This window comes from Plecotus auritus (assembly GCF_963455305.1).
Source record: "Plecotus auritus genome assembly, chromosome: 5".
NCBI lineage: Eukaryota > Metazoa > Chordata > Mammalia > Chiroptera > Vespertilionidae > Plecotus > Plecotus auritus.
Window position 1 is genome coordinate 105542372 of NC_137776.1, and position 23585 is coordinate 105565956.

The 23585-nt window shown below is 52.4% G+C and overlaps 1 protein-coding gene and 1 pseudogene across 3 annotated transcripts in view; one reads left to right on the top strand and one right to left on the bottom strand.

The window, feature by feature from the left end:
• Positions 1–23585, bottom strand: part of SYK (spleen associated tyrosine kinase) — a 94492-nt gene that overhangs the window by 27925 nt on the left and 42982 nt on the right. For both annotated transcript variants that reach the window (XM_080668986.1, XM_080668985.1), the window contains exons 4-8: positions 13401–13539; positions 10098–10179; positions 9683–9732; positions 8089–8157; positions 96–180 (exon numbers count right to left, since the gene is read on the bottom strand). In XM_080668986.1, coding sequence (XP_080525112.1) covers positions 96–180; positions 8089–8157; positions 9683–9732; positions 10098–10179; positions 13401–13539 — 425 coding nt within the window. The remainder of the gene's footprint in view (positions 1–95; positions 181–8088; positions 8158–9682; positions 9733–10097; positions 10180–13400; positions 13540–23585) is intronic.
• LOC308248710 (D-3-phosphoglycerate dehydrogenase-like) lies at positions 18604–20180 on the top strand (annotated as a pseudogene). Its single transcript has one exon. The product of its transcript is annotated as a D-3-phosphoglycerate dehydrogenase-like (transcript).

Consider the following 23585-nt stretch of genomic DNA (forward strand, 5'->3'; position numbering starts at 1 on the left):
GAGGAGCGGTTCCCGGAGGCCCACCCGCCATGAGGGAGGCTGTGGGACCGTTCACCCAGCAGGAACCGTCCAGGGGCTGAGAGGGCAGCTCTCACCTCTTTCGGAGGCCCAGGGTGCTCCCTCGGGCTCATAGGGGTTAAAGGTCACGGAGCTCTCTGGCCGGGTCCCCTGCGAGGAGGCCTGAAGCACAAAGAGCAGGTCACCTCTGCACTGCTATTCTGCTGTGGAACTGCTTTTATTTGCAAACAATCACATTTAGCTTCTTCAGGGAAGACAGCAGAAAGAGGAAGCAAGCAGAAAACAAAGCGGCTTATGCGGCTTATCTCATTCCGGGCAACTGCTAGGATCCTGGGAGGGCTGAATGCCACTAGAATCCCATACCCAGGGGCCTGCGGGACGTCACCTGCTGCGGCAGAGCTCCCTCCTGCTCACAGTCCTTTCGGACACTACCTGCACCTCCCAGAGGCGCTGCGGGTTCTCATGATCCTGGTGGGCTCATTCTCCGGGTTAACTCCTCCTCTTCCCTTGCGTGCGGAAGTTGTTTAGAAGCAGGCATTGAACACCCACCAGCTGCCCCCGACTCCCTCACTCCAAAGCTCACGCAGCAGGGGTGGGGGGCTCGTCTCTGTCTGAGCTTCTGTTGTGACCAAGTGACATCGGGGTGAGCAGAGGGTGGCCGAGGACAGTCAGCAACCATTGGCACCATCAGAGCCTCTGAGGTGGAGCCTCTACTAACCCAGGAAAGCCATCCTTCTCATACCCAGAGCCGGCACAAAGCAGCCGCAGGAAGCCTTGCGCTGGTGTTAATGGCAACCTTCCCGATTCTGTCTTCGATGTATATAACTTTGCATCGTGAAATGGGGGAAGTCTAATCCTGCTATTCCTATAACCTTCCCCTTTGAAAGTCTCTATCTCAGGCCTTGCTGACCACCCTCAGCACAACTTAAACCAGGTATTGCTACTGCATTTGACTCATGGAAAACCTTTTTTTTTTTTCCTGTGAGTTGAGTAGAAATTTTATATTCCGTTGACCTTATCAGTGCCTAAGCACTGGCCACAAAGAAATGAGATGCTGTCAGATTTCAGAGAAACTGGGAGAAGCAGACATTAGGCTTAATTGCATGGCCCACTGCCACCCCAGGATCAAAGTGCCCTCAGAAAGCCCGTGCCCCACCGCCACCACGGCCACTCCTCTCCTAAGCCGTGACTTCCTTCCTCACGCCGTCCCGGCCACAGCGCACTGCTTGCCGGGCAAAGGCCTGGCTGACGTGGCTAAAGGACCTGCTCGCATGTCAGCAGGATGTCATTGGACCATTTTCTCACGACTGCCTCAGCACTGCTGCCTAGCTGCTTGCAGATGTGGCTGTGACAGATCCGGGCAGAGACTCCTTCGCAGCGATAGATAGAGCACTGGCACGCCCCCTGTTGGTGCTCAGTAAAAACGTGTCAGACAGACACCTGCTGGATGCACGAAGCCAGGAGATGTGACGTGTAAACTCAAGTGATTTAAAATTGAGGTTCTCTTTGGTCTTTACACTAGCAGAGGAGAAGGAATGGCTAATTCCAAATGGCAGCCGACCTCCGTTAGAACTTATCACATGATGGCAGCACTGTGGACGTGCTGTGGCTCATCTCTTGTCTGTGATAGAGCCTCCCTGTCTCGGCAGGACTCTCCCAGGAGAAACTAGTAACTCCCAAGGCTCGCCACTCCCCCCTCCGCTCAGTTCCCTCCTGAAATCAAACTCCAAGGTAGGGATAGTTTGCACACTTTAAGACAGTCTCTTTTTGGTTCACACTCTATCATTTCAACTCCTCTGATTTTCCTGCAGTAGGAAAGTTATAAGATCAGAGACAAAACTTCAAGACGCAGCCCTCTCTTCACCTCCTCCCCTGCCCCTGCCACGCAAGACCATCTCCTGGGCTGTAGTCCCCCAGGCAGGAGGCTTCGTAAAAGCTGCTCCGATGCAGCCAGCTGCAAGGATCTGGCATACGACTCCCATGTTGAGCTTTAAAGCAGGTGGGGTGTAGAAAATACGGAAGAAAATACTGAAAGGTAAGCCAGGGGTCAGGACTAAGTCAGAATGGGTAGCGATGGACCAGCCAACTTAAAGCTCTTAAATACCCCTCGGGGTGGGGCTGGTGTTCACCCCCCACCTGTCTGAACCAGGGCCAGGAACAGGGCCGAGGGCCCCTCTGGAAGGTGGGCCCCCAGGTTTTCCCCAGAGGTGGCTCAGGGCTTCACTTCACCACACCTGCGCAGACCCCACATGGCCACAGCCTGCAACCCCACCTGCCCTCAGTAACCCTGCAGCTCCGGCCCTGACCCACGCCCTGCTGCCCGCCGGGGACAGAGGAGGGCACACCACCTGGGAGGACCTTCTTTGAAAGAAACAGGAGGTTTTCTGTTGCTTCAGTTAAAAGGCAGTAGTGACTTTATGGTGAAATGAAGACTAGAGAGCAAGTTTCACGTTCCCTAAGCACTGGATGAGTATGCCATTTAGCAGAACAGCCAACAGCAAACCCACTGGAGTCAATGTTCAGGGGGAAAGAAGAATGAGGACTTTGTAAAGAATGAGCTGTAGCCCAGCCAGAATGGCTCAGTGGTTGAGTGTTGACCTATAACCCAGGAGGTCAAGGTTCAATTCCCAGTCAGGGCACATGCCCCAGATTGTGGGTTCAATTCCCAGTTGCAGGAGGCAACTGATCAATGATTCTCTCTTATTAATGTTTCTATCTCTCCCCCTCCCTTCGTCTCTCTAAAATCAATTAAAATATTTTTTTGAAAAAGAGAATGAGCTCTCAGGCATAATGGTGAATTATAAGTGTTGATTAGTATTTAAAATGTAATGAAGAGCATATTGTTGTCACTACACCATTGGTCATTATTGGGTCAGCTTTGCACTTGATTTATTCGCCCTGATCAATAGCTTCACCGTTTCTGCTTAGAGACAAAGTGTAAGTGAAAGTTGACAATTGCCTTTTTCCTATTTTTGCTGATATTCAAACAGAAGTCAAACAGGCAGGGCACCACTAGATGGCACTAGCTGCCTTAGCTTTCTGCAAGGAGAAATGTGACCTTCCAGTTTTATGAATGCTGGTAAAAACAGACCACTCCACAGTAACAAAATAAAAATTAGGCTACAAATCACAATCCCTGATCTCTCTCTCTCTCTCGCTCTCTCTCTTTTTTTTTTTTTTGCCAGGATTAACTGCGAGTAGATAATGCATTTGACACATTGTCACGTGTGCCTGTGTTTAAGAAGTGGGGACTCAGAAGTGGACAAAAGGGGAAACAGGAATTGCTCTATGGAGCTGCCAGGTGAGGTCAGTTTCCTGAACCGGGAGTACTGGGCATGCTCTAGGAACGCCCATTTTAGGCTGTAATTTTTGGACTCCTTCAAAGACATTTTGAATCAGGCGATAGCAGTGATAAAGATGTAGACATACTTGTCACAATTGCAGTGGCAAAAAGAACCAGCAGGTCGCAGGAACACTGGCTGCATAAACTGCAGGGCTCCGGCCCTCCGGTGGAATGGCCGCACCCCGAAGGGGAACAGGTCCCACAGCCACAGCTGTGCGGAGCCTCCTTGGCCAGGGCATGGGTGAGGTTAGGTTTCCTTCCGATCCACAAAGGTCAACACCTGACCTGCACAATGAGCTTCCCTCACTTTAGAAGCAAAGGCGTTAAACCTTGCCCTTTATAATGACATAAAACACCTTTCTCAGGCCTGGCCCCTGCCTTGCCATTTCCAACCAGTACGACTTGAGAGTTGCTTTCTCTCCTCCTCCCTCAGCTGGACCTAGCGGATTGTGTATTTAAATGTTTTAAATATTCCAACCATCACTATACGGTACGTGTTGGAATAAAACATGGAAAGTGGGCTGTAATCTGAAATTCTGGACACACTCCCACGGCTAAGGTAAGTGTGACATGCCTCTGGGTTGTGGAACTGAAACTGGTCTTTGGTTCTGGGAGGCGGCTGCTCAGTCCAGTTCCTAAGGGAAGGAGAGGTGCCTGTGCCTCCAGCGCAAACGCCCAGGTGCCAGGACCACCAGGAGGGTTCATCACGCCAGGCCCACCACGGGGTGGGCAAAGGAGAGTCACACCTGTGTTCTTTAGCTAAATCCTGTTATATTTTAAAGTATTAAAATATTACTAATACCTAAAAAAATGTTTAAACTACATCTGCCCTTAACTTTTTATTATAAACTTTAAGATTTGATTAATAATCATCTTCAAGTCAAAATACTTTTCATTAACTACCCCCATACTAGATTTAATTCAAGCTTTAACATCCACCTTTTTTTGTGCTTGAATTATTAAAAACTATTTATATTGATCAAATTAACAAATTCAAGAAAGTTATTTACACCTTAGCTAAACAACTAAAATATTTGAAATAATTCCCTGTAGTCTTTTCTCATAACTAGTTAAATAATGGAAAATCCCCTTCTATTTGTGAAAACATAAATATTAGTTCTCCTAAAATATTTCTTATGAGCAATTAAAATGTTTTCAATCTATAGTTTAAATCTCACAATTCTTTTATCAATTAACTATTGATATTTTTGGCATCTATGAAAATTCAATGCACACTTCAAAGTTGTTATAAATTTAAATAAGCCCTCTTTTTGGCCAAAAAAAGTAGTTTCACAGTATTAATCAGAGTAATTATTTCCCAATATTTAATTCTTTTAAAAGTTGATGAAGTAACTTTAATAGGTGCAAGTTTAGAAATGCACAACAGGCCCTAGCCGGTTTGGCTCAGTGGATAGAGTGTCGGTCTGCAGACTGAAGGGTCCCAGGTCCGATTCTGGCCAAGGGCACATGAGTAGATTGCGGGCTCGATCCCCAGTGGGGGGTGTGCAGGAGGCAGCCGATCCATGATTCTCTCTCATTATTGATGTTTCTATCTCCCTCTCCCTCTCCCTTCCTCTCTGAAATCAATAAAAATATATTTTAAAAAAAAAGAAATGCACAACAGGGTGTACAACGAGAAGTGGGTCTCCTTGACACCATCTGCTACTCCCAAAGCAGCTATTTTCTGTATTCTTCCAGAATATTCTATGCTATATCAGCACAAACATATGTGTATGATGTTGCTGTTTGCAATTAACATTAGATTTTGGAAACAACTTTCGATCTCTGCTGCCTCTCACAGTATGCACATTATTGTAAATGATTTTATGTATTTTCCATTGATAGACTTTTAAGTTATTTCCAGATTATCAATTATGCAATGTTGCAATAAACACCTTCATATAAGTGCAAGAATATGTGTATAAATACTTAGAAATGAAATCCTGCTTTTAACTTTGATGGGTGTTGAGAAAATGCCTTCCTGAGAGATTTTATCATTTCACACTTCAACAAAGTGTGAGTGTGCTTATTTCTCACTCCTTTGCCCCGACCCTGTCACCAAGCCTGTTTATCTGTATCTGTTTCACAGGTGGACACGGAGTACTACAGGTCTAACTTGCATCTCATTATAAAATGGAACATCTTTGCCTGCGTTTAAGGGCTACTTATATTTCCTTTACTAAAATCAACCTACTGACATTCTCTGCCAATCTCCAGTTAGATAGTTAAAACTTAAAGTGATTCATAGACTTTCTTTATATATTAAGATAGTAATATTGTATGTATCGTCATTACTAATACTCCCAGTTTATTATTTTTCTTTTGATGGTGTTATGATTCTTATCCATGGTTCTTTATTTTTAGGTAGCCTTACTAATATTTCCTTCAACTTACTTTAGACATGTTCTCCTTAGTCTAAAGATTTATGAAAACGTGTTTTCTGGATTTCGCTTTAGTCAGTGTGAGTGAGTGGAGCTGCTTCCGCGGGGACCGTGCTGGGTGGGGGGCTTGGCCCCTCGCGAGCTGGCTGCTGCGTCCTGCTATCTGGTTGTCAGCCTGGCTGAGTCACCCTGGTCTCCGCACTGCGGGAGCCGTTTTGCAGATGTAAGTAACGCCCCTAATTAGCTTATTAAATGGGAGAAATTATCCTGGGTGGCCAGGTTCAATCAGTCCAGGGGCCTTAGAAGAGTGTTGAGACTTTCCCAAGAGAGAAAAAAGTGGGGCGGGGCCACGACTGACCCCTGGTTGTGGTGACGGCGTGTTGTGCCCAAGCAGCTAGTTCCTGTCCTGCCTGGCCTGCTTATCCAGCCCCTGCAACTGTGTAAGGCACGGCCTGGGATAGATCGGCACGTGTGTGGGGGTGCATATGCATATACATGTGTGCAGACACTATGCATGTGCATGCGTGATTATGGAGGTACCTATATGTGTGTGTGAGGGTGTGTCTCTAACACATAAGTCTTCACATGGTCACGCGCCCCGGCTGAACTCTGGTGGATACGCCTGGAAACCACAGGACGGGGTGAGCGTGGAGTGTGGGTCTGCAGGGACTGTGCTCCCCTCCGGGCTGCCAGGCTGGGGCCGAGTGGTGAATGAACGAGGTGGGAGCTGGAGGGGGGCCCAGGTTGCCAGGGGCTCCTGCAGGGCTGCCAGGCAGACCCTGCGAGCGGAGGGGCCTCAGGCTGCAGGGCTTCTGGGTCTGTGGACGGGACGCCAGGCACGCAGTGTGTCCTGCCCGAGTCATCTGTCCAAGCAGCATCTGGTGAACTCCAGTTTGGCTGCCACCCCATGGTGGGAAGTCACTGATTAGAACGGAATTTATAATCATAACGTTGAAAGGATGATTCACGACTGAAAGGCACCCTAAGTCAGAACACATTGGTGTCACCTCGGCTGATGGGCACCATCCTGGCACTGAGGGGAGCCTCTCTGAGGAGAAGGGGCGAACGCACCCGGCCCAGGGCCAGGCGGGCCGGAAGGCGCAGCTGTGGAGAACAGCCTGGGATCGCGGGGAATGCTGACCTCTCTAAGGCCAGAGCTCAGTCACTTCCTGGTCCTGACCTGGAAACGGACACCTAATCGTGGGGCAAAAGGAACTGCGAGAGGGTGTGCTCCTGAGGCCTGGTCCCAGCTCCTGGCATGGGCAGCCCTGACATTTCCATGGCTGACCTACACTGACCGGGACATTACAATAAAGTTATTCTGCTCAGGTGTGTCACATTACTTTCCCCTCAAGCACCACCTCCACCCCTGCCGTGTGGCCTGCCTTCGTGGTCAACAAGGTTGAGAAGGCATTGAGCATGACTGCCACTTGGAAAACTTTCACTTAATACAGTCTCAGGGCATTTATGCTTATTATTTGTTTCCCTTAAGCACTTTAGGCAACCTGCTTCATGAGTTGGTGCCCAAGGGTATGCTGAAATGTTTGGAAAAATACCAACTGAAAATGGAAAGAATTATTAGTAAAAGAATCACTTTTATACCACCAATGGTAAAAATAGGAAAGGGGAAAAAAGAAATCCATATACATGATATATGGGTTTTGAGGGAGGAGATTCATTATAAATAAAAGTCATTAAAAAAGAACTTTTTATTTCCCTCATTATTCAATCATATAGCAAAATATAAAAATATATGGCAATCTTACTGCCTCAAACAAAATTGGTGTTCCTAACCCTTCAATGTCACCTCATCTTTATCCGTGTCATATTTAAAGCTCTGCATTGGGAACGTGCCGCCTGAGCTGTGGGGCCCCTGGTATCTATGAAGCACACAGCGCAGGCCCTCGCTGGGCAGCACTCGCCAACCCCGGCTCCTGCCATCTGCGTGCGCTTGTGCCACCAGTCACCAGAACACTCAACGTGGACTTCCTGCAGCTGAAGGAACCTGCTCACTTGGCAAAGACTTTCCAGTATGAGAATCAGCTCCCACCTGTCACGCTGACGAAGTGACTGCAGGCACACGTTAGCAGAGGCAGCGTGCGCACAGCGAGGGCTTCGCAGCAACGTGGCCAGGACCTGCATGGCAAGCACAGTGCGTGCCCAGGTGGGCTGCCTGTGAAGGCCACACTCGGCAGAGAGACTAGGGCCAGAGCAGCAGGAGGGCAGATGGCGCACACAGCGGGCAAGCAGCACATAGCAGGGGGCAGGGGGCACGCGCGGTGCCAAGCGCCAGTCGGTCGGTCCGACCACTCAGCCAGGGGCAGCAAGCAGGGGACACATGAGTACCTTTCTGTGGCCGGGCTTGGGGAAGGAGTAGGATTTGATCCTTGAGATTATTCCACCTGCTGTCCAAGCCTAGAAACCATCAGAAAAGAGGGAGAGTCAGTGTGTGAGAAAACAAGACAGCCTACAGTACGCTACTTTAACTCGCTCTCTAACCACAATGCCAGAGCCTCTGGGTTGTGCCACGTGACTCGCTCCTGACCATGAGAGGAGAGCTGGGCGCCCGAGCTAAGGACCTGGACATCGCTTGGGGACCATTTTCCACAAAAGGCTATACAATCCGGGCTGTTCATGAAACTGCCCGTGCTTCAGGGAGTTGTGATGCTGCAGGCTGCAGGCCAATCACCCAGAGAGTGAGGGCACCCCTGCCAGCCCACTGCGCTCCTCCTCGGGGCGGCCCGGGGTGGGAGGTCACCGCGGGAACACGGCTGTGCACCTTCCTTCCGTGCGCATCGCAGCAGTCAGTAAACAGTCGTTCCAGAGCACCTGGCTTCTTGAAGCCATTGGTGACCCACAGCTAAACAGAGGGCTTGGGTTCTTTGAGTTCCAGCGCCACCCACCCTGGAGGAAGGGACCGGGTCTCACGGAGCACACGTGGGGAAGTGGAGCTGACTGGCCAGGAGCCGCCGAGAAGGCAAAATAAAATGACCCTCAAAGGTGCTCTACTTCAGACGCTGCCCCTAAAGTTCTCTGACACTCAGCGAATTCCAGGGCTCCCACCTGGCGGCCAGTGCTGCCCCCGGAGCTCTGGAGGTGGGGAGCGCATGCCGCTCGCTGCAGACGTTTTAAGGGTTAGTAGAAAACCAGTGAGGTGCGGGGCACACGGCTTGCACTGGGGCAATTTTTACACTTCCCAGATGACATGGGGGGGGGGGGAACCAAAGGCCCACAGTGAGGCCCTCCAAAGGGAGCAGGAACCAGTTCAAGCTGAGTGAGAAATGGTGTGTTGGCTCCTAGCAGTCTGGATTTCGCTCTCTTTGGGGGCGTCTGGCACATTTCGGGCAAACCCATGAGAAGTATGGACAGGCCACCTTCTCACCTCCTCCTGGCACGGGGGGAGGTGGGTTCTGGCCCAGTGCAGGCATCCCCGCTGCCCTGAGGCTCCTCACTGATCATCCAGCACTGCCCCTCGGCCTTCCTCCAGAGGTCCGGGTGAGCAGCATCGGGGCAGGGCCCGTCTCCCCTAACACTGTCCTTGCTGACTGAACCCGACGGATTGGCCACAGCACCCGGATGCGTCCTGTACCCCAGCGTGTTCTGCCCACTGTGCACGTGGCCGTGCGGGTCGTGCCGTGGGTCCATAGACGGCTCAGACTGAGCCTGTGCAACATGTCACCATTTCCCCAATCTGCCGGGAGGCATATCTCTGATTTAACACCGGGTTTCATGGTCGTTTTGTATACCTTTAGGAAATGGAGAGAATTTAACCCCCAAAAACGTTCACTTGGCTAGCTTGGAACTGGGCTGACCTAGCAGACACCAGCAGTGCATTCATCAAGCATAATGGAAACCATGATTACAGACTCCTGTGAGCCCAGCGTGCCTTTCCTTATATCCCTGCCCTGCTTCCCACCATAGTATTCCCAGAAACACTTACCGCAGGGCTGGCACCGGGGAGCTGTGGGCGGCCTCCAAAATTCACATTTCCTGGTGAGGAAGGGGATGGTTACTGCTCGCCCGAAGCACCAGGACCCCTTCCGAGATCAGGCCTCGACCGCAAAGCACGGCTGCTGGGGAGCATGTGGTGTCTGCACACACTCCTCATTACTATCTCCACTCCACGTCTCACCCCTGCGGTTAGCACTAGTTTTTTAAAGTTAAAGGTATTCGCTATTTTTAAATCAATGATATATGTAAAGTGGGAGCAATCTGCCATTTTTAATCAATCACTCAGTAAAAACAAGGCCTCATCCCACCTGACTTTGCAAAGGTAGAATCTGAAACACGGCTGGTGATTATGGCATTATCATTATTATCTAAAAGATGGAAATCCCAATGTCTTCGTCACTCACCCGTTTGCCCGCCGATTTTTTGACATGGAACTGTAAGGACTCGTAGCAAACCATCTGGTTTATAAGAATAATGTTCGACCAGCTGGAAGAGAAGTGGTAAGAAAGTGCAGTGAGGTGCAGGAAAGGGAGTCGCAACTGGAGCAGCTAGCTCCCCTCTCAGACTTCAAAAGTGATCCAAAGACAACCCTTCACTTCCTTGGCGTGTCTGCCTGACCCTCCCCATGTCTCTTTCCTCCCACCCTCAGACCAGGACAGATGTCCACAGGCTGCCTCCCGTCAGGATCTCCTGTCTCTCTCTCTCTCTCTCTCTCTCTCTCTCTCTCTCTCTCTCTCTCTCTCTCTCTCTCTCCCTTCCTTCCTCTCTCTCTCTCTCTCTCTCTCTCTCTCTCTCTCTCTATCCCTCCCTCCCTTCCTCTCTCTCTCTCTCTCTCTCTCGTAGCAAATTGCATAACCAGGATTTGCTTGCATGCTCTACATCTGGGTGATGTTATGAACATAAGCTCAGCAGTCAGCCCTTCTGCCAGCACGGCTTCGCCAGGCCGTGAGAGAGGACGGGGTAGATGATGGTGAGTGGACACCCATTTCCTGCCCTGAAGTGCTTCCTTTCTTGGTGGAGAAAGAAATAGTGAGGAATGCTGTTAACAGTGCTGTGGGCCAAGACTTTGGAGGGACCAAGTCATTCTGCCCAAAAGTTTCAGAGAGAAGCCACCACAGTACAGGTGACAGGAAGGTGGCCTTTTGGAAAATGACCTTATATTCACAGGACCTGGGCATCTTTGGCTAATGGTTCCCAGAAAACTATGATTATGATGTCTAATGTCTACATTAAAAGTAAATTCATGCAAGTGGATTTATTTTTATCATATCAAAACTATGCAGTAAGACAGCCCTGAGTCCTGGCCTGTGTGGCTCAGTGGGTTAAGCATCATCCCGTGCACCGAAAGGTTGGTTGTTTGATTCCAGGTCAGGGCACAGGCCTGGGTTGTGGGCTTGATCCAAGGCGGGTGGGGGGGGGGGGCGGGAAGAGCGGTGTGCAGGGTACAGATCGATGTTCCGCTCTCACCTCAATGTTTCTCTCTCCCCCTAGCTCTCTCTCTAAAAATCAATTAAAAAAATCTTAAAGAAAAAGACAGTCCTTCCTTATATTTCACCTTTTCTTTTCTCATAACAGATATTTTCTCTTCAGACGACCTAAAATATTCATATCTGATACCCCTTCCCTGTCTGTTTGTTGGTACCTTTCCAGTCCTCAAACTTACCTACTTGTGTGAATGTTTGAATGAGTATATTTTATCCTTCCAGGTGACATTCTTTTTCAAAATGTTAACTATTGTGGTAAGAACACAACATGAAATCTACCCTCCTAACGCACGCTTCAATCTGATCAGCCCTCGCCTGCTGCTGGGAGGACCCCAGAGCGCCCCCTGTCTGTTAAGTGCAGTGGTGTGTTCTCAGGCCAAGAGTGTTGAGGTCCCTAAAACAAGGAAGACAACTTGCCATCTCTCCAGTGTCACTGTGTTTTCAGACAATCTATTCTGCAAGGGAGGCTGGGGTGGGTGGACCCGTAGGGACTTCCCACTTGGGCAGGGGTCTGCAAACGTTTCTCGTAAAGGGTGAGATAGTGATATTTCTGGGTTTTTCAGGCCACATGCCATCTCTGTCACAATTTAAAACAATCCTCTAAAGTGCAATAGCCACTTGCATCAGGGACTGCACCAAGCCAGGCCGGGGGCCAGATTCGGCTCCTGCTTGCCGACTCCTGCACTGCAGTAGGGAATACTAGTGTAGGAATTACCAACAGAAACAGCGCGGCCACCTGGGTGGGGCTGGGCACAGAGGCACCTTACATTGCTGTCGAGAAAAACCCATGGAATCACACCTATAAAAATGAAAGGCAGTGCTAGCATTTTGGGTGTTCTTTCTTAAACATGGTGGCTAGACAATAGACAATGGAAGGGATTAATTAGAGCTGAATACTATAATATGCCAGAGAAATCCATAAACATGGGACAGCATCTTGGGAAGGGACTTCCCAACAAGCGAGCTGTTCAGCACTGTGGCAGTGACAGACTCTGAAACTGAGGGGACGTGCAGGGGAAAGCAGTCACATGCCCGACATCGCGTGGAGTCAAGAGACTCTGGTGGGAAATTAATACCGCCAGGCAGAACTCCACTCACCTCTTTAATTTGCAGTGGACTACTTGATAGGCTAAATGCTCTTTCAAAGTGATACCATTAAAATAAAGCATAAAATAAAATATACCATTAAAATGGTCAATAATGAGTCATATGCTAATGAGCTACAAACCAAAAGACAAGGTCAATGTCATAAATGAATAGTGTAACACCCAGCGTTTGGAAAAGAAGCGTTTCTTTTTCTAACCACAGCATTCGGCCCAACACCCGAGGTAGTGGTTACTGTAAGTGCACTGAGGTCAGGAGGGTCCAGGTCTCAGTATTTAGAGGCAGGATTCTGAGTTGGGACCTCTGGTTGCTGTTCCCACATGAGGCTCCTGGCCAGGCCTGGGAGTGGCTGTTTGCTCACATCCCTCACCCACAGGAGCACACGCAGCTGCTGCTCCGGGTGGCAAAGCCTGGCCTCTCGGTCTCTGCCCCAGCATGCTTTGCTAAAATCACACGTGCAGTGCCGTTATCTCTTCACACGGCTGTGATTTAAAATAAAGGCAAGCTAGGTATGCCCATGGCAACCCTGGTACACAGCGGCGAGCAGGGTCAGTGCTCACTGCGCCTGAGCAAGCCCCGCATGGCGAGCTGCTTAGGATTGCCAGCAGCCGGCCAGGACTGAACTTGGCCGTGAGCGTGGACAGCCTGCAGGCGGTGGCCGGCACAGGGATGCTGCCTCACTGTCCGAGGCGCTTCATTTCAATGGAGGCTCATTTTGAAGCAAGAATGGCACTGACACCTTACATTCAACTCAGCCTCTCCCAACTCAAACATGTCTGATCGGCCACCTCCAGCCCTCCTCCCCACCAAGCACGCTGTGTTTGTGTGTATCTGTCTTCACGGCTGTTTTCTTGCCCCAGTGCCTCCCAGCTGCACGCACATAGCCCAGAGTGCCGCCCGGAGGTTCCCAGTCCTGGCGGGGCCTGGAGAAGCTGCAGAACTTCTGGAGCCACCTGAACCTCATGAGGACTCTAGACCAGCGCTTCCCAAACTTGTGTGTTGGTACTCGGCCCCTGGAGCTGGGAGCAGGCCCTGGCTGGGCAGGTCTCGGGCAGGGACCCTCAGGGGCTTCCTCGCAGGCTCTGGGGCTGTTCCCTCACTGCCCAGACAGACGTGTACCTGCCAGAGTGTATCAAACTTCTTCCCGTCGGGGATGGAGAGCTTCCCTGTCTTGTCCTTGTCGATGCGGTAGTGCAGCACTCTGCCCTCATGCAGCAGGCATAGGGCGTAGGACCCGTTGTTGTCCCGGGCCCTGATCCTGGAAGACAGGAAGAGCCAGTCACTCCTGACCCCGACCCCACCCCTGGCAGAGAAAGTGCCCCGGGCGGGCTGCTGGCCACAGCGCCCCCACCTCAGGCTCAAGGGCTTTGCCCACCGTGCCCAGGGAGGCCCCCACACAGCTCTGTGACACCAAGAGCTTGCGACGAAGACATCCCAGGGCCTGGTCTGGACCCGGCTGGGCATCAGAAGAGGCTGAGGTTTCCCTGGGCGCAGAGCCACTCAGGCGCCAGCACCGAGACCCACAGGCCCCGAGGCGGGCGGGGCTGTCAGCCTTCCACCACCTCCTCTCTCTACTGAGGGCAGAGGCCAGCTGCCACTCCCACCAGCTCGGCACATTTTGCTGGGAACTTGGGGACCACCCCCAGGGTGGCTCACGCTCTCCCTTCTGCAGGAGGGACTTCATGGTTATTGCACAGGATGTAGTGAGAGGAACCCCAGGAGAAGGGAAAGTCACCCACTGTGGGTGGGAGTGACAGGCAAAATCAGGGACTGCCCTGTTCTGCTTCCACATCCTGGTGGGGTCACTTGGTGACCCCTTCCCTCATCCAGTGCACGAGAGGGGGGCTTCTGCCCGCAGCGGGGCGAGCCCCCTGGGAAGGCCAGGTGGGGCTGCAGAGGAATGGAATGGGTGGGACCTCCCCAACTGAGCTGCTTAGCCACCTCGCTCTCAGCCCATTCTCCCCTTCTAGCAACTGGAGCCTGTTGGATCATGAGAGTGGAGAGGAGGTGAGTCCAGACATGCTGGACAGCTGTGCAGTCCTGGCATTTCCTACAACAAGGGCACTGAGGCCCCAAACGCTCAGGGCCCAAGCGCACTGCATCCTGGGAGAGCTCCCATGTGCCCACCTGCCTGGGCCTTGTATGTTTAGGGGACATTTGTGATGCCTCCTCCCAGGTGTGAGCCGTCACCCCATGAGGTAGGCGTTGGAAACAGACATGGCCATATTTTCCCGTCATCGCTCCTATAGATTCTTCTCAAAAGCTAACCCAAGACTTGAGAGCTGAGCTGTGGTGTGTGGGGAGGAACTTGGTTAAAAAATAAAGCTCTCCAGTCCTGCTCGCCTGTGCATGATGGATGGGCTCCCGCCATGCCTGTGGCTCGGCGGCTGGTACTGGTGAAGGGACACCCCTTCCTGCCCCCTCGCCAGCCCAGGACACTAAGTGGTAGCTACGCTTCCCAGCCACGTGGCCCACGGAGGCCAGTTGGCTGCTGTCAAACTAAGAACCAACCACACAGAAAAGACCAAACAGGCTTTTACATGGGGGAGAACCGAGCCTACTTCACACATGGCGCACAGGACTAGCTATTTTTGTTTATTATATAAGCATTAGTGTAAACAAGCAGGAGAGCTGGGAGGTTTAAGGAACTATATCAACATCTAAGACTACTAGGCAGCATTGAGAACATACGCGCACAGTGTGACAGCAGTGGGAGCCCACTGTCCACAGGCCACTCCCAACATCCCTGCCCTTTGACCTCGGCATCCTGGAACAGTACACGGGCTCTGAGCTCTGGTCTCCAGGCTTATGTCCCATCTCCACCTTGCCTTGTGCCTTGATGGACTCCCCCCTTAAACTGAGACAGCGGATCACAGGTTGCCTAGGGACAGAGTGCATTCACCTCTCCAGAACTCTGGGAAATGCTAATTAAGACCACAATAAAGAAATAGACCCAGGCACACCGTTCCAACAGGCAAACGCTCAAAGGCTCGACATACTAAGTGCTGCTGAGAATGGGGCCGCCAGCTCCGTCGTGTCCTGCTGGAGGGCGCGTGAATCTAGCCATTTTGGAAAATGATGGGAATTTTCTACTGAGATCGAACCTACTCATCCTGAGCCAGCAGTCCCTGCCGGGTCTGCACTCTACACCCCGCAAGCGCCTGCGGTCACTAGAAGCCACACACTGTCCCCGATGGCAGCGGGAGCAAACCCCCGTGGGCGCTCACACACGGACTCGCACAGAGCAGAGCAGCAGGACCAGCACAGCCGGCTCGGCGTGGCTCTCCTGGCGCCACATGCACCCAGCTGCCCCGCAGCCTAGAGGGCGCACTGGTCTCAGGTGGCAAAATAAAAAAAAAAGTGAAACACAGGAAGAAGACTGAAGGCCTGCTGGACACGAGCCCCGTAAGTGGTGTCCTGGGGCGGGGTGTGAGCAGGACCTGCTGCGATGTGGTGCTTCTGTCCTGACTCCGCGGCGCTGGCTCGGTGCTGGCTCACGAAGGCACACGGAGGGGCCCACGCTCCTGGGCGACAAGGGGGAGCGGGTGCTTTCTGCTTGTGGACCAGCGGCTGCTGGGAGGCATCCCTTCCTTGAGGCTCCGCAGGGCACAGGGCCCAGGACGGTCTCGCCCGAGCTCCAGCCGCACGGCCTGTGCCGGGCCCAGGACACAGCACGACCACAGCCTGGAGCAGCTGTGAGGACCAGGCCTGGCCGGCATGGCCCTGCAGCCTGAGCGGCCGCAGCTGGCAGGAAGCGAGGGCACAGAAGGGAAACCCACAGGCCCGGCTGCTGGAGGTGGTGCAGACCAGAGGCTGGTGACATTAACGGCCAGCAATGGGGAGGTGCCTTCTGCAGGGCAGGTCCTGGCTGTTTTAATCTAAAGATGGGAAACACTGGCTCGGAAGCTGCAGTAGCTCTCTACGGCCCCGCTCCTCAGGAGAGTGCGCTGCGCCCACACCCGCCGCGTTTGCCACACGTTTGCCACACAGGCACCAGAGAAGGGACGCTCAGGGTGCCGCCTCCAGCCTCAGTGCCGAGCCCTCGGGCATATATGTCCATGGAAACCCTCAGGTGCTTTTCCCCACGCATCTCCTGGGAAAGCCACGCTCACGACAGCCTTGTGTTTTGGGGTCACTGCTTTGAACTGGAGCAGGGCTGTGCAGGGCCTGACTGGCCTTGGGCCCATCTTGGTGTCATGTGGTATGACAGAGCAGAATAGTGGGGCCCACCCCAGCCCATCAGGCACTCCTATTCTCCTCCCCATTGTGCGTGGCAGAGCAGAGCGTGGCTGGCTGGAGGGGAAGGAGGCGCCTGGGACGGGCGGTGTGCCTGTGATGATGGCCACCGTGGTCTGTGCAGACAGAAGCAGGGTGCCCATGGAAGCTTCCACCCTCCCGTCCAGGCCCAGCACGGCATCAGGTGGTCAAATATTGCCACAGGGGGCCCAGCAGAGCCTTCTCAGGGAGTCAGTGTGGAAGCCGGGCCGTAGCATGTAGGAGTGGCATGCTGGGCAGTGAGCAAGCTGGTGTGAGGAGAGCCCTAACTCAGGGGAGGCACAGTCCTAACGACACAGAAGGCATAAGAAATGCAACATCTCAGTGCTATGGCCTTGCACCATCGCAAAGTGCAGGCGCACGTGCTTTCCATAGGGCAGAGCACAGCCCGCGCCTGGCCAGGCCAGCTTCTCCCCCACGGCTGCCTTCCAAAGGCTGTGCCACAGCCCCGCTCCCTCCCGCTGTGCGCCGCTTCATGAGGTGGAACCGGGTCAGTCTTCTCTGTCAGCTTTGTGGGGACCTTGGTCGGACTGATGAACTGATACTGACATCCGTCCACCACCCGCTTTGACCGTTTTACTTCAGACAGGTCAGGACTGCTGATGCCAGCCTGCACGGCACAGTCACACCTGTTACATGAAATGGTAGCCTTTGAGCAACGATAGCGGCACGTGACGGTGCTGATAGGGTCTAGCTTTGATTTTCACATCTGAGGCTCAAGACAGCCACATGCTGTTCCATTCATCATCGAGCAAGGATAAAATTTTTCTAAACCCACATTTGCTTTTGAAATTTAAGGATATAGCAAAAAGTGACTTGATATTTGAGCAGTGAGAAATGAGTGGCAAATAGCAAAAAAAAAAATGTGAGTTTGGCCCAAGGGCCATGCCCAGTATTAGCACTGCAGTGGACAGAGGGCCAGCACCTGGGCCAACAGCCAGGTGGACTGCTGAGCCGAGAGCCCCGCATTAGAGCACAGACCTGTGGAGGAGGGAACCTCGTCAGCTCTGGAGAACAGCATTCCCCGGTAGGATACACCAGGTCCCCACAGATGAATAGTGATAAAGTACGAGTGCTAAAAGGTCACCCAAAACTTCAAGAAACATGAGTTATGAGAGGGCGCAGGGAGAGGAAGAGAGCAGGAGAGACAGAGATTTACACCCCCCTGGACTTGCAGTGCTGCGACAATCAGATAGGGAATATAGATTAACTATGTATGAAATGTTCAAAAAAACAAAAGATGGAATCACAAAAACTAGCAAGCAATAAGATACTCTCAAAAAATGTTCAGGGATATTTGAAACAACAGCAACAACAACAAACAAAACCGGTAGAAATTTTTACAAAATGCAATTGGTGGGAAAATTTCAGCAAATGAGTTGTAACACCAGATTAGACACAGATGAAGCAAAAATTAGTGAACTGAAAGACAAATCTAGAGATATTGCCAGAATGTAGTACACAGCAAGGCAATAGAAAATAAGAAAAAATGTAGAGGATGAATTGAGGTCTAACATCTCTATAATAAAGAGCCAGGGTGTAACACCATTACGACCGAAGCTCAACCAGACCAGAAGTCAGTGCTCGGTTGCCGTGGCAACCCAGCACTGACTGCTTCTGTTGCAGGCTCAGTGCCCCAGCACTGACTGCTGAGGGGGCTGAGAATCAGGGCCAGAGAGAGGCCTGAAGAGAGAAGCAGGGACTGATCCATTGCCTCTGTGGCAGCTTTTGACCAACACTTGCCTCTCTCTTTCTCTCTGAGTCTGGCCAGCAGCCGCGCCTCCATTTCTCTCCAGGACTCCACCGGGGCTGCTGATCAGCCCCACCTTTCTGATCAGGCCCCGTTGGTAGGCCCAGAGACACTGACTGGCATAGAAACTGACCAATCAGAACCAAATCTGGGTGAAGTGTGAGGAACCAATGGCTGCCTAGGAGGTGGAGCTTTTGACGCTGACTGGCATAGAAACTGACCAATCAGAACCAAATCTGGGAGCTTAGAGCTGTTTCTGTGCAGAGAGAGCAGTGGATCCCGAGGCCGGCTCCAGCAATGGCCTTGGCAAATCTACAGAAAGTGCTCATCAGTGACAGCCTGGACCCTTGCTGCCAGAAGATCCTGCAAGATGGAGGGCTGCAGGCGGTGGAGAAGCAGAACCCAAGCAAAGAGGAGCTGATAGCCGAGCTGCAGGACTGCGAAGGCCTTCTCCTTTGCTCGGCCACCAAGGTGACCGTGGATGTCATCAATACAGCAGAGGAGCTCCAGTTGGTGGGCAGGGCTGGCACTGGCATGGACAACGTGGATCTGGAGGCCGCCATGAGGAAGGGCATCCTGGTCATGAACACTCCTAATGGGAACAGTCTTAGTGCTGTGGAGCTCATCTTTGGGATGATCATGTGTCTGGCCAGGCTGATTGCCCAGGCGACAGCTTCGATGAAGGATGGCAAATGGGACTGAAAGAAGTTCATGGGAACCTAGTTGAATGGAAAGACCCTGGGAATTCTTGGCCTGGGGAGGACTGGGAGAGAGGTGGCCATCCGGATGCAGTCCTTTGGGATGAAGACTGTAGGGTATGACCCCATCATCTCACCAGAGTTCTCGGCCTCCTTCAGCATTCAGCAGCTGCCCCTGGAGGAGATCTGGCCCCTCTGTGACTTCATCACTATGCACACCCCTCTCCTGCCCTCCACGACAGGCCTGCTGAACAACAGCAAGAAAGGTGAACTGCACCCGCAGAGGAATCGTGGACAAGGGCGCCCTACTCAGGGCCCTGCAGTCGGGGCAGTGCGCGGGCGCAGCACTGGGCATGTTCACAGAGGAGGCGCCTCAGGACCACGCCTTGGTGGACCATGAGAATGTCATCAGCTGCCCCCTCCTGGGCGCCAGCACCAAGGAGGCCCAGAGCCACTGTGGGGAGGAGATCACTGTCCAGTTCGTGGACATGGTGAAGGGGAGAGCCCTCGCAGGGGTCATGAATGCCCAGGTCCTTACCAGCGCCTTCTCTACGCACACCAAACCTTGGATCAGTCTGGCAGAAGCTCTGGGGACTCTGATGCGAGCCTGGGCAGGGTCCCCTAAAGGGACCATCCAGGTGGTAACGCAGGGCTTATCCCTGAAGAATGCCAGGAACTGCCTGAGCCCTGCAGTCATTGTCAGCCTCCTCCAAGATGCTTCTAATCATGCGGATGTGAACTTGGTGAATGCCAACCTGCTGGTGAAGGAGGCTGGCCTCAATGTAACCACCTCCCTTAACTGCACTGTGGCCAGGAGAATAAGGATGTGGGGAAGGCCTCCTGAGCGTGGCCCTGGCAGGTGCCCCCTACCAGGCTATGGGCTTTGTCCAGGGCACCACACCTGTGCTGCAGGCACTCAACAGAGCTGCCTTCAGACCAGAAGTGCCTCTCCACAGGGGTCTGCCCTTGCTCCTGTTCTGGGCTCAGCCCTCCAACCCTGCCATGCTGCTTACCATGATTGGGCTCCTGGCAGAGACAGGTGTGCAGCTGGTGTCCTACCAGAACTCGGTGGTGTCTGATGGGGAGACCTTGCAAGTCATGGGCATCTCCTCCCTGCTGCCCAGCCTGGACGCCTGGAAGCAGCATGTGACTGAGGCTTTTCAGTTTCATTTCTGATCTTGGGGCTCACCAGGACCAGCCTTGGGGGCTTTGTGATCAACACTGACAGGTCACATTCCTGGGGCTGACACCACTTATGTGGTCTGACCCCTGTGATAACCACTTAATAAACAGCCCACCCTCCCCCCCCAAAAAAAAACAAAAAACCAAATCTGGGTCAACTTGAGAAGCCAATGGCTGCCTAGGAGGAGGAGCTTTTGACACTGACTGTCCTAGAAACTGACCAATGAGAACCAAAGCTGGGTCAACTGTGAGAAGCCAATGGCAGCCTAGGAGGAGGAGCTTTTGATGCTGACTAGCATTGAAACCAACCAATCAGAACCAAAGTGGCCTGCAGAGTAGGGCAGTTGGGTGCAAGATCAGGCCGGCAGGGGAGTGTAGTTGGGGGCAAGATCAGGCAGGCAGAGGCAGTTGGGGGCAAGATCAGGCTGGTAGGGGAGAGCAGTTGGGGGTGAGATCAGGCTGGCAGGGGAGGGCAGTTAGGGGCAATCAGGCAGGCAGGCAGGTGAGCAGTCTCAGATTGTGAGAGGGATGTCCGACTGCCTCTGCCTGCCTGATCTTGCCCCAATCTCACAGGGATCTGGCCTAAACCAGCAGTCAGACATCCCCCAAGGGGTCCCCGATTGGAGAAGGTGCAGGCTAGGCTGAGAGAACCACCGCCCCTCCATGCATGAATTTCATGCACTGGGCCACTAGTGTGTTTAATAAGAGCTTCTGAAGGAATAATTGGTAAAATATAAAGTCATATATGAAGGAAAAGTATCTGAGTATTTTCTAGAAATGATGAAAGAAAAGAATCTGTAGTGAGAAGCACAAAAACCTGACCACCACTGCCTTAGACTTATACACATTACCTAGTTTGACCCCAAAACAACTCAGATAAAACACTAGCTTCCCCATCCTATCATGGAGCAAACCGAGGACAGAGACATGAATTAAGTGGTCTTCACAGAGCTAGTGTCTGGGCTTGTCGGACGTCATGGCCTGAGTTTCCTTACTATCTCACTTAAGTTTTTACTAATAGAAGCAATTTTAAGGTTATCTATGCCAACCCATCAAATAACACAGGCTTTGAGTTGTGTTGCACATATGGTTAGAGACCACCCCCCCCCCCCCCCGCCCCGCAATGAACTCTGAAAATCTCAAATGATCATTATTCTTAACCTCGCTTAAGTGGGTACTGGGCATCTCTGACAGGCCTCAATGTGGTCCCCAGATGAGCAGCATCAGCATGCCTTGGGAACTTGTTAGAAATGCAAATTCTTGAGCCATAGTCCAAACCTAGTGAGTTAAAATCCAGACCTAGTAATCTATGCCTTTAAGCCCCTCCAGTGGTTCCCACACACAGAAGGTTGAGAACCACTGCTCACATCATCTTGGGATTCTGTATCCATCTTGTGGAACACAACTGGAGGTACAGCTCTCATTCCTCATCCTTTATCTTGATTTACATGTTTCCTTGCCCGTAGGGAATACTAGTACAAGTATCTGTTCTTATAAGCCATCTAACCATCCCTGAGACATGTGCCACGCTGGGAATACTTCTTTGTGGCTACCTTTCGCTGAGCTGCACTTGCACTGAAAACTGTTCCCACTATGTATCCATTTCCAAAGGGAGGCGTCCACCTGCAAGCCAGTCCACTTGGTGGGGATGAGGGGAGGACATTGGGGAAGGAATTGTCTAATAGTCAAGGGGGACAGGGATGCCCTCCGATGTCCCTGAGCCAGGTCTGTCCTGGACAAAGGTTCTGATTTGCACGCCTCTGATTCCCAGTGGACACAAGGCTTTTCCTTAGAGAGCCCTGGCACTGAGTCCTTTAGGCCCCAGGTGTGTACAGAAGAGTGCACTCACCGGACCATCTGTGCATCTTGCTCACTGCTTCACTGCAGCGCCTCCCACAGGCCCCGCAGTGGGAGGCATGAATGGGTGAGTAAGTGTGTGTGTGTGTGGAAGGACAGAGAATGGCAAGGATGTGGGGAGGAAGGAAGGAGGGAGAGAAAGTCATGGGAGCTAACACAGAAGGCACGGCTCAAAGATTGAAGTGCTGATTTCCCCGAGAGTATGAACAGAAAGGTCAGGGCCCCTGGAATTCAGACGAAGGGCATGTAAGAGCCGGCCACATGTAGACCCGTCATCAGCTGTCCCCGGGGGACATAACCACGGATGCCTCTTCAGGGCAAATCACACTTGTCCCTGGCCCCTGCGTGAAGGCCTCTGCATGCGGGACCAGAGGCCCCCAGGATGCCTTAACTAACACACTGGAGAGCTGCCATGGGAAGATGGGAAGGGAGTGTGTCTAGGGGTCCCGCCCATCGAGTGCAGCAACCACAGGCCAGCGACGTGCTGAGGCCCGCACCACCGAGTGGGGATAGGGGGCAGTGAAGCCGCAGGCCATAGCGCCTGGCCTCCTTGCACTTGCCAAAACACAGGTCTCTCAGATCATGGAACTCAGACTCTCCTGGGCTTCCTCTCTGCCTCAGCTTCTCACATCCCGGTCCTACAAACACTCTCAGCTACTGCATGGGCAACACTCTCTTGATTTCTCCAAACTTCTGAGCCTGATCTAAGACTTGTCTCTCAGCCACCTTTCCTGGCAGGATCCTTGGGGCCACTGCCCTGCCCTGCCCCCACTCCAGGGCCATTCAAGAGATCGGTGTCCTTCTCAGGACCTGACAAGTCTCCCAGATGTGCCTGGCCCACTGGTGTGGCCCAGGAGGCTCTGCATGGCAGCACCCGCTCTCCATTCTGCCATCTGCCCCGACCAGGAACCCACACCTCCTGTGACCTCCGCCTCCCACCCCTTCCCCTCCCGACCCCTGTCAGTGCTGCCTGGAACTCACAGGCATTTCCAAAACAGCACCTGCAGTCAGCACCAGGACTCGGCTCTGGATTTGTCAGAACTTTAGCCCCAAATGATAAAATATTTACTTGGGTACTAAACGCAAAGAAAATGACAACTCCTTTTCTTTCTCTTGCAGAACATGAAGTTTTGGGAGCATTTTCGTGGTAACATTTTACGGAAGGAAACCAAGAGCGCAGCACCTGGCACGAAGGAGATGGCCACGCACCGGGAGCAGCACCGTGCCCGGGCCGTGGGCTGCCCTGGGCACACCGCACGGGCACTCCTGCCGGGAGGGTCGGGCCTGCCAACCACAGCCTGCCCCTGCGCCCTGGCCTCCGCCAGCCCAAGCAGGCCCAGCAATGTGACCACATGGCTCTTGGGTCTTATCTGATTGGTAAAAGATGCTTAATCATAACTACAGAAGACTGCTTTTCCTTCTACTAAACTTCCTTTCCAAAGCTGACAACAGCCCTAAGAATGTGCCGGCATTACTCAAGACGAGAGTGGGCCTGGGAAGTTTCTTCTCCTGTGAGCGGAAATGATGGTACCCAGTTATGAC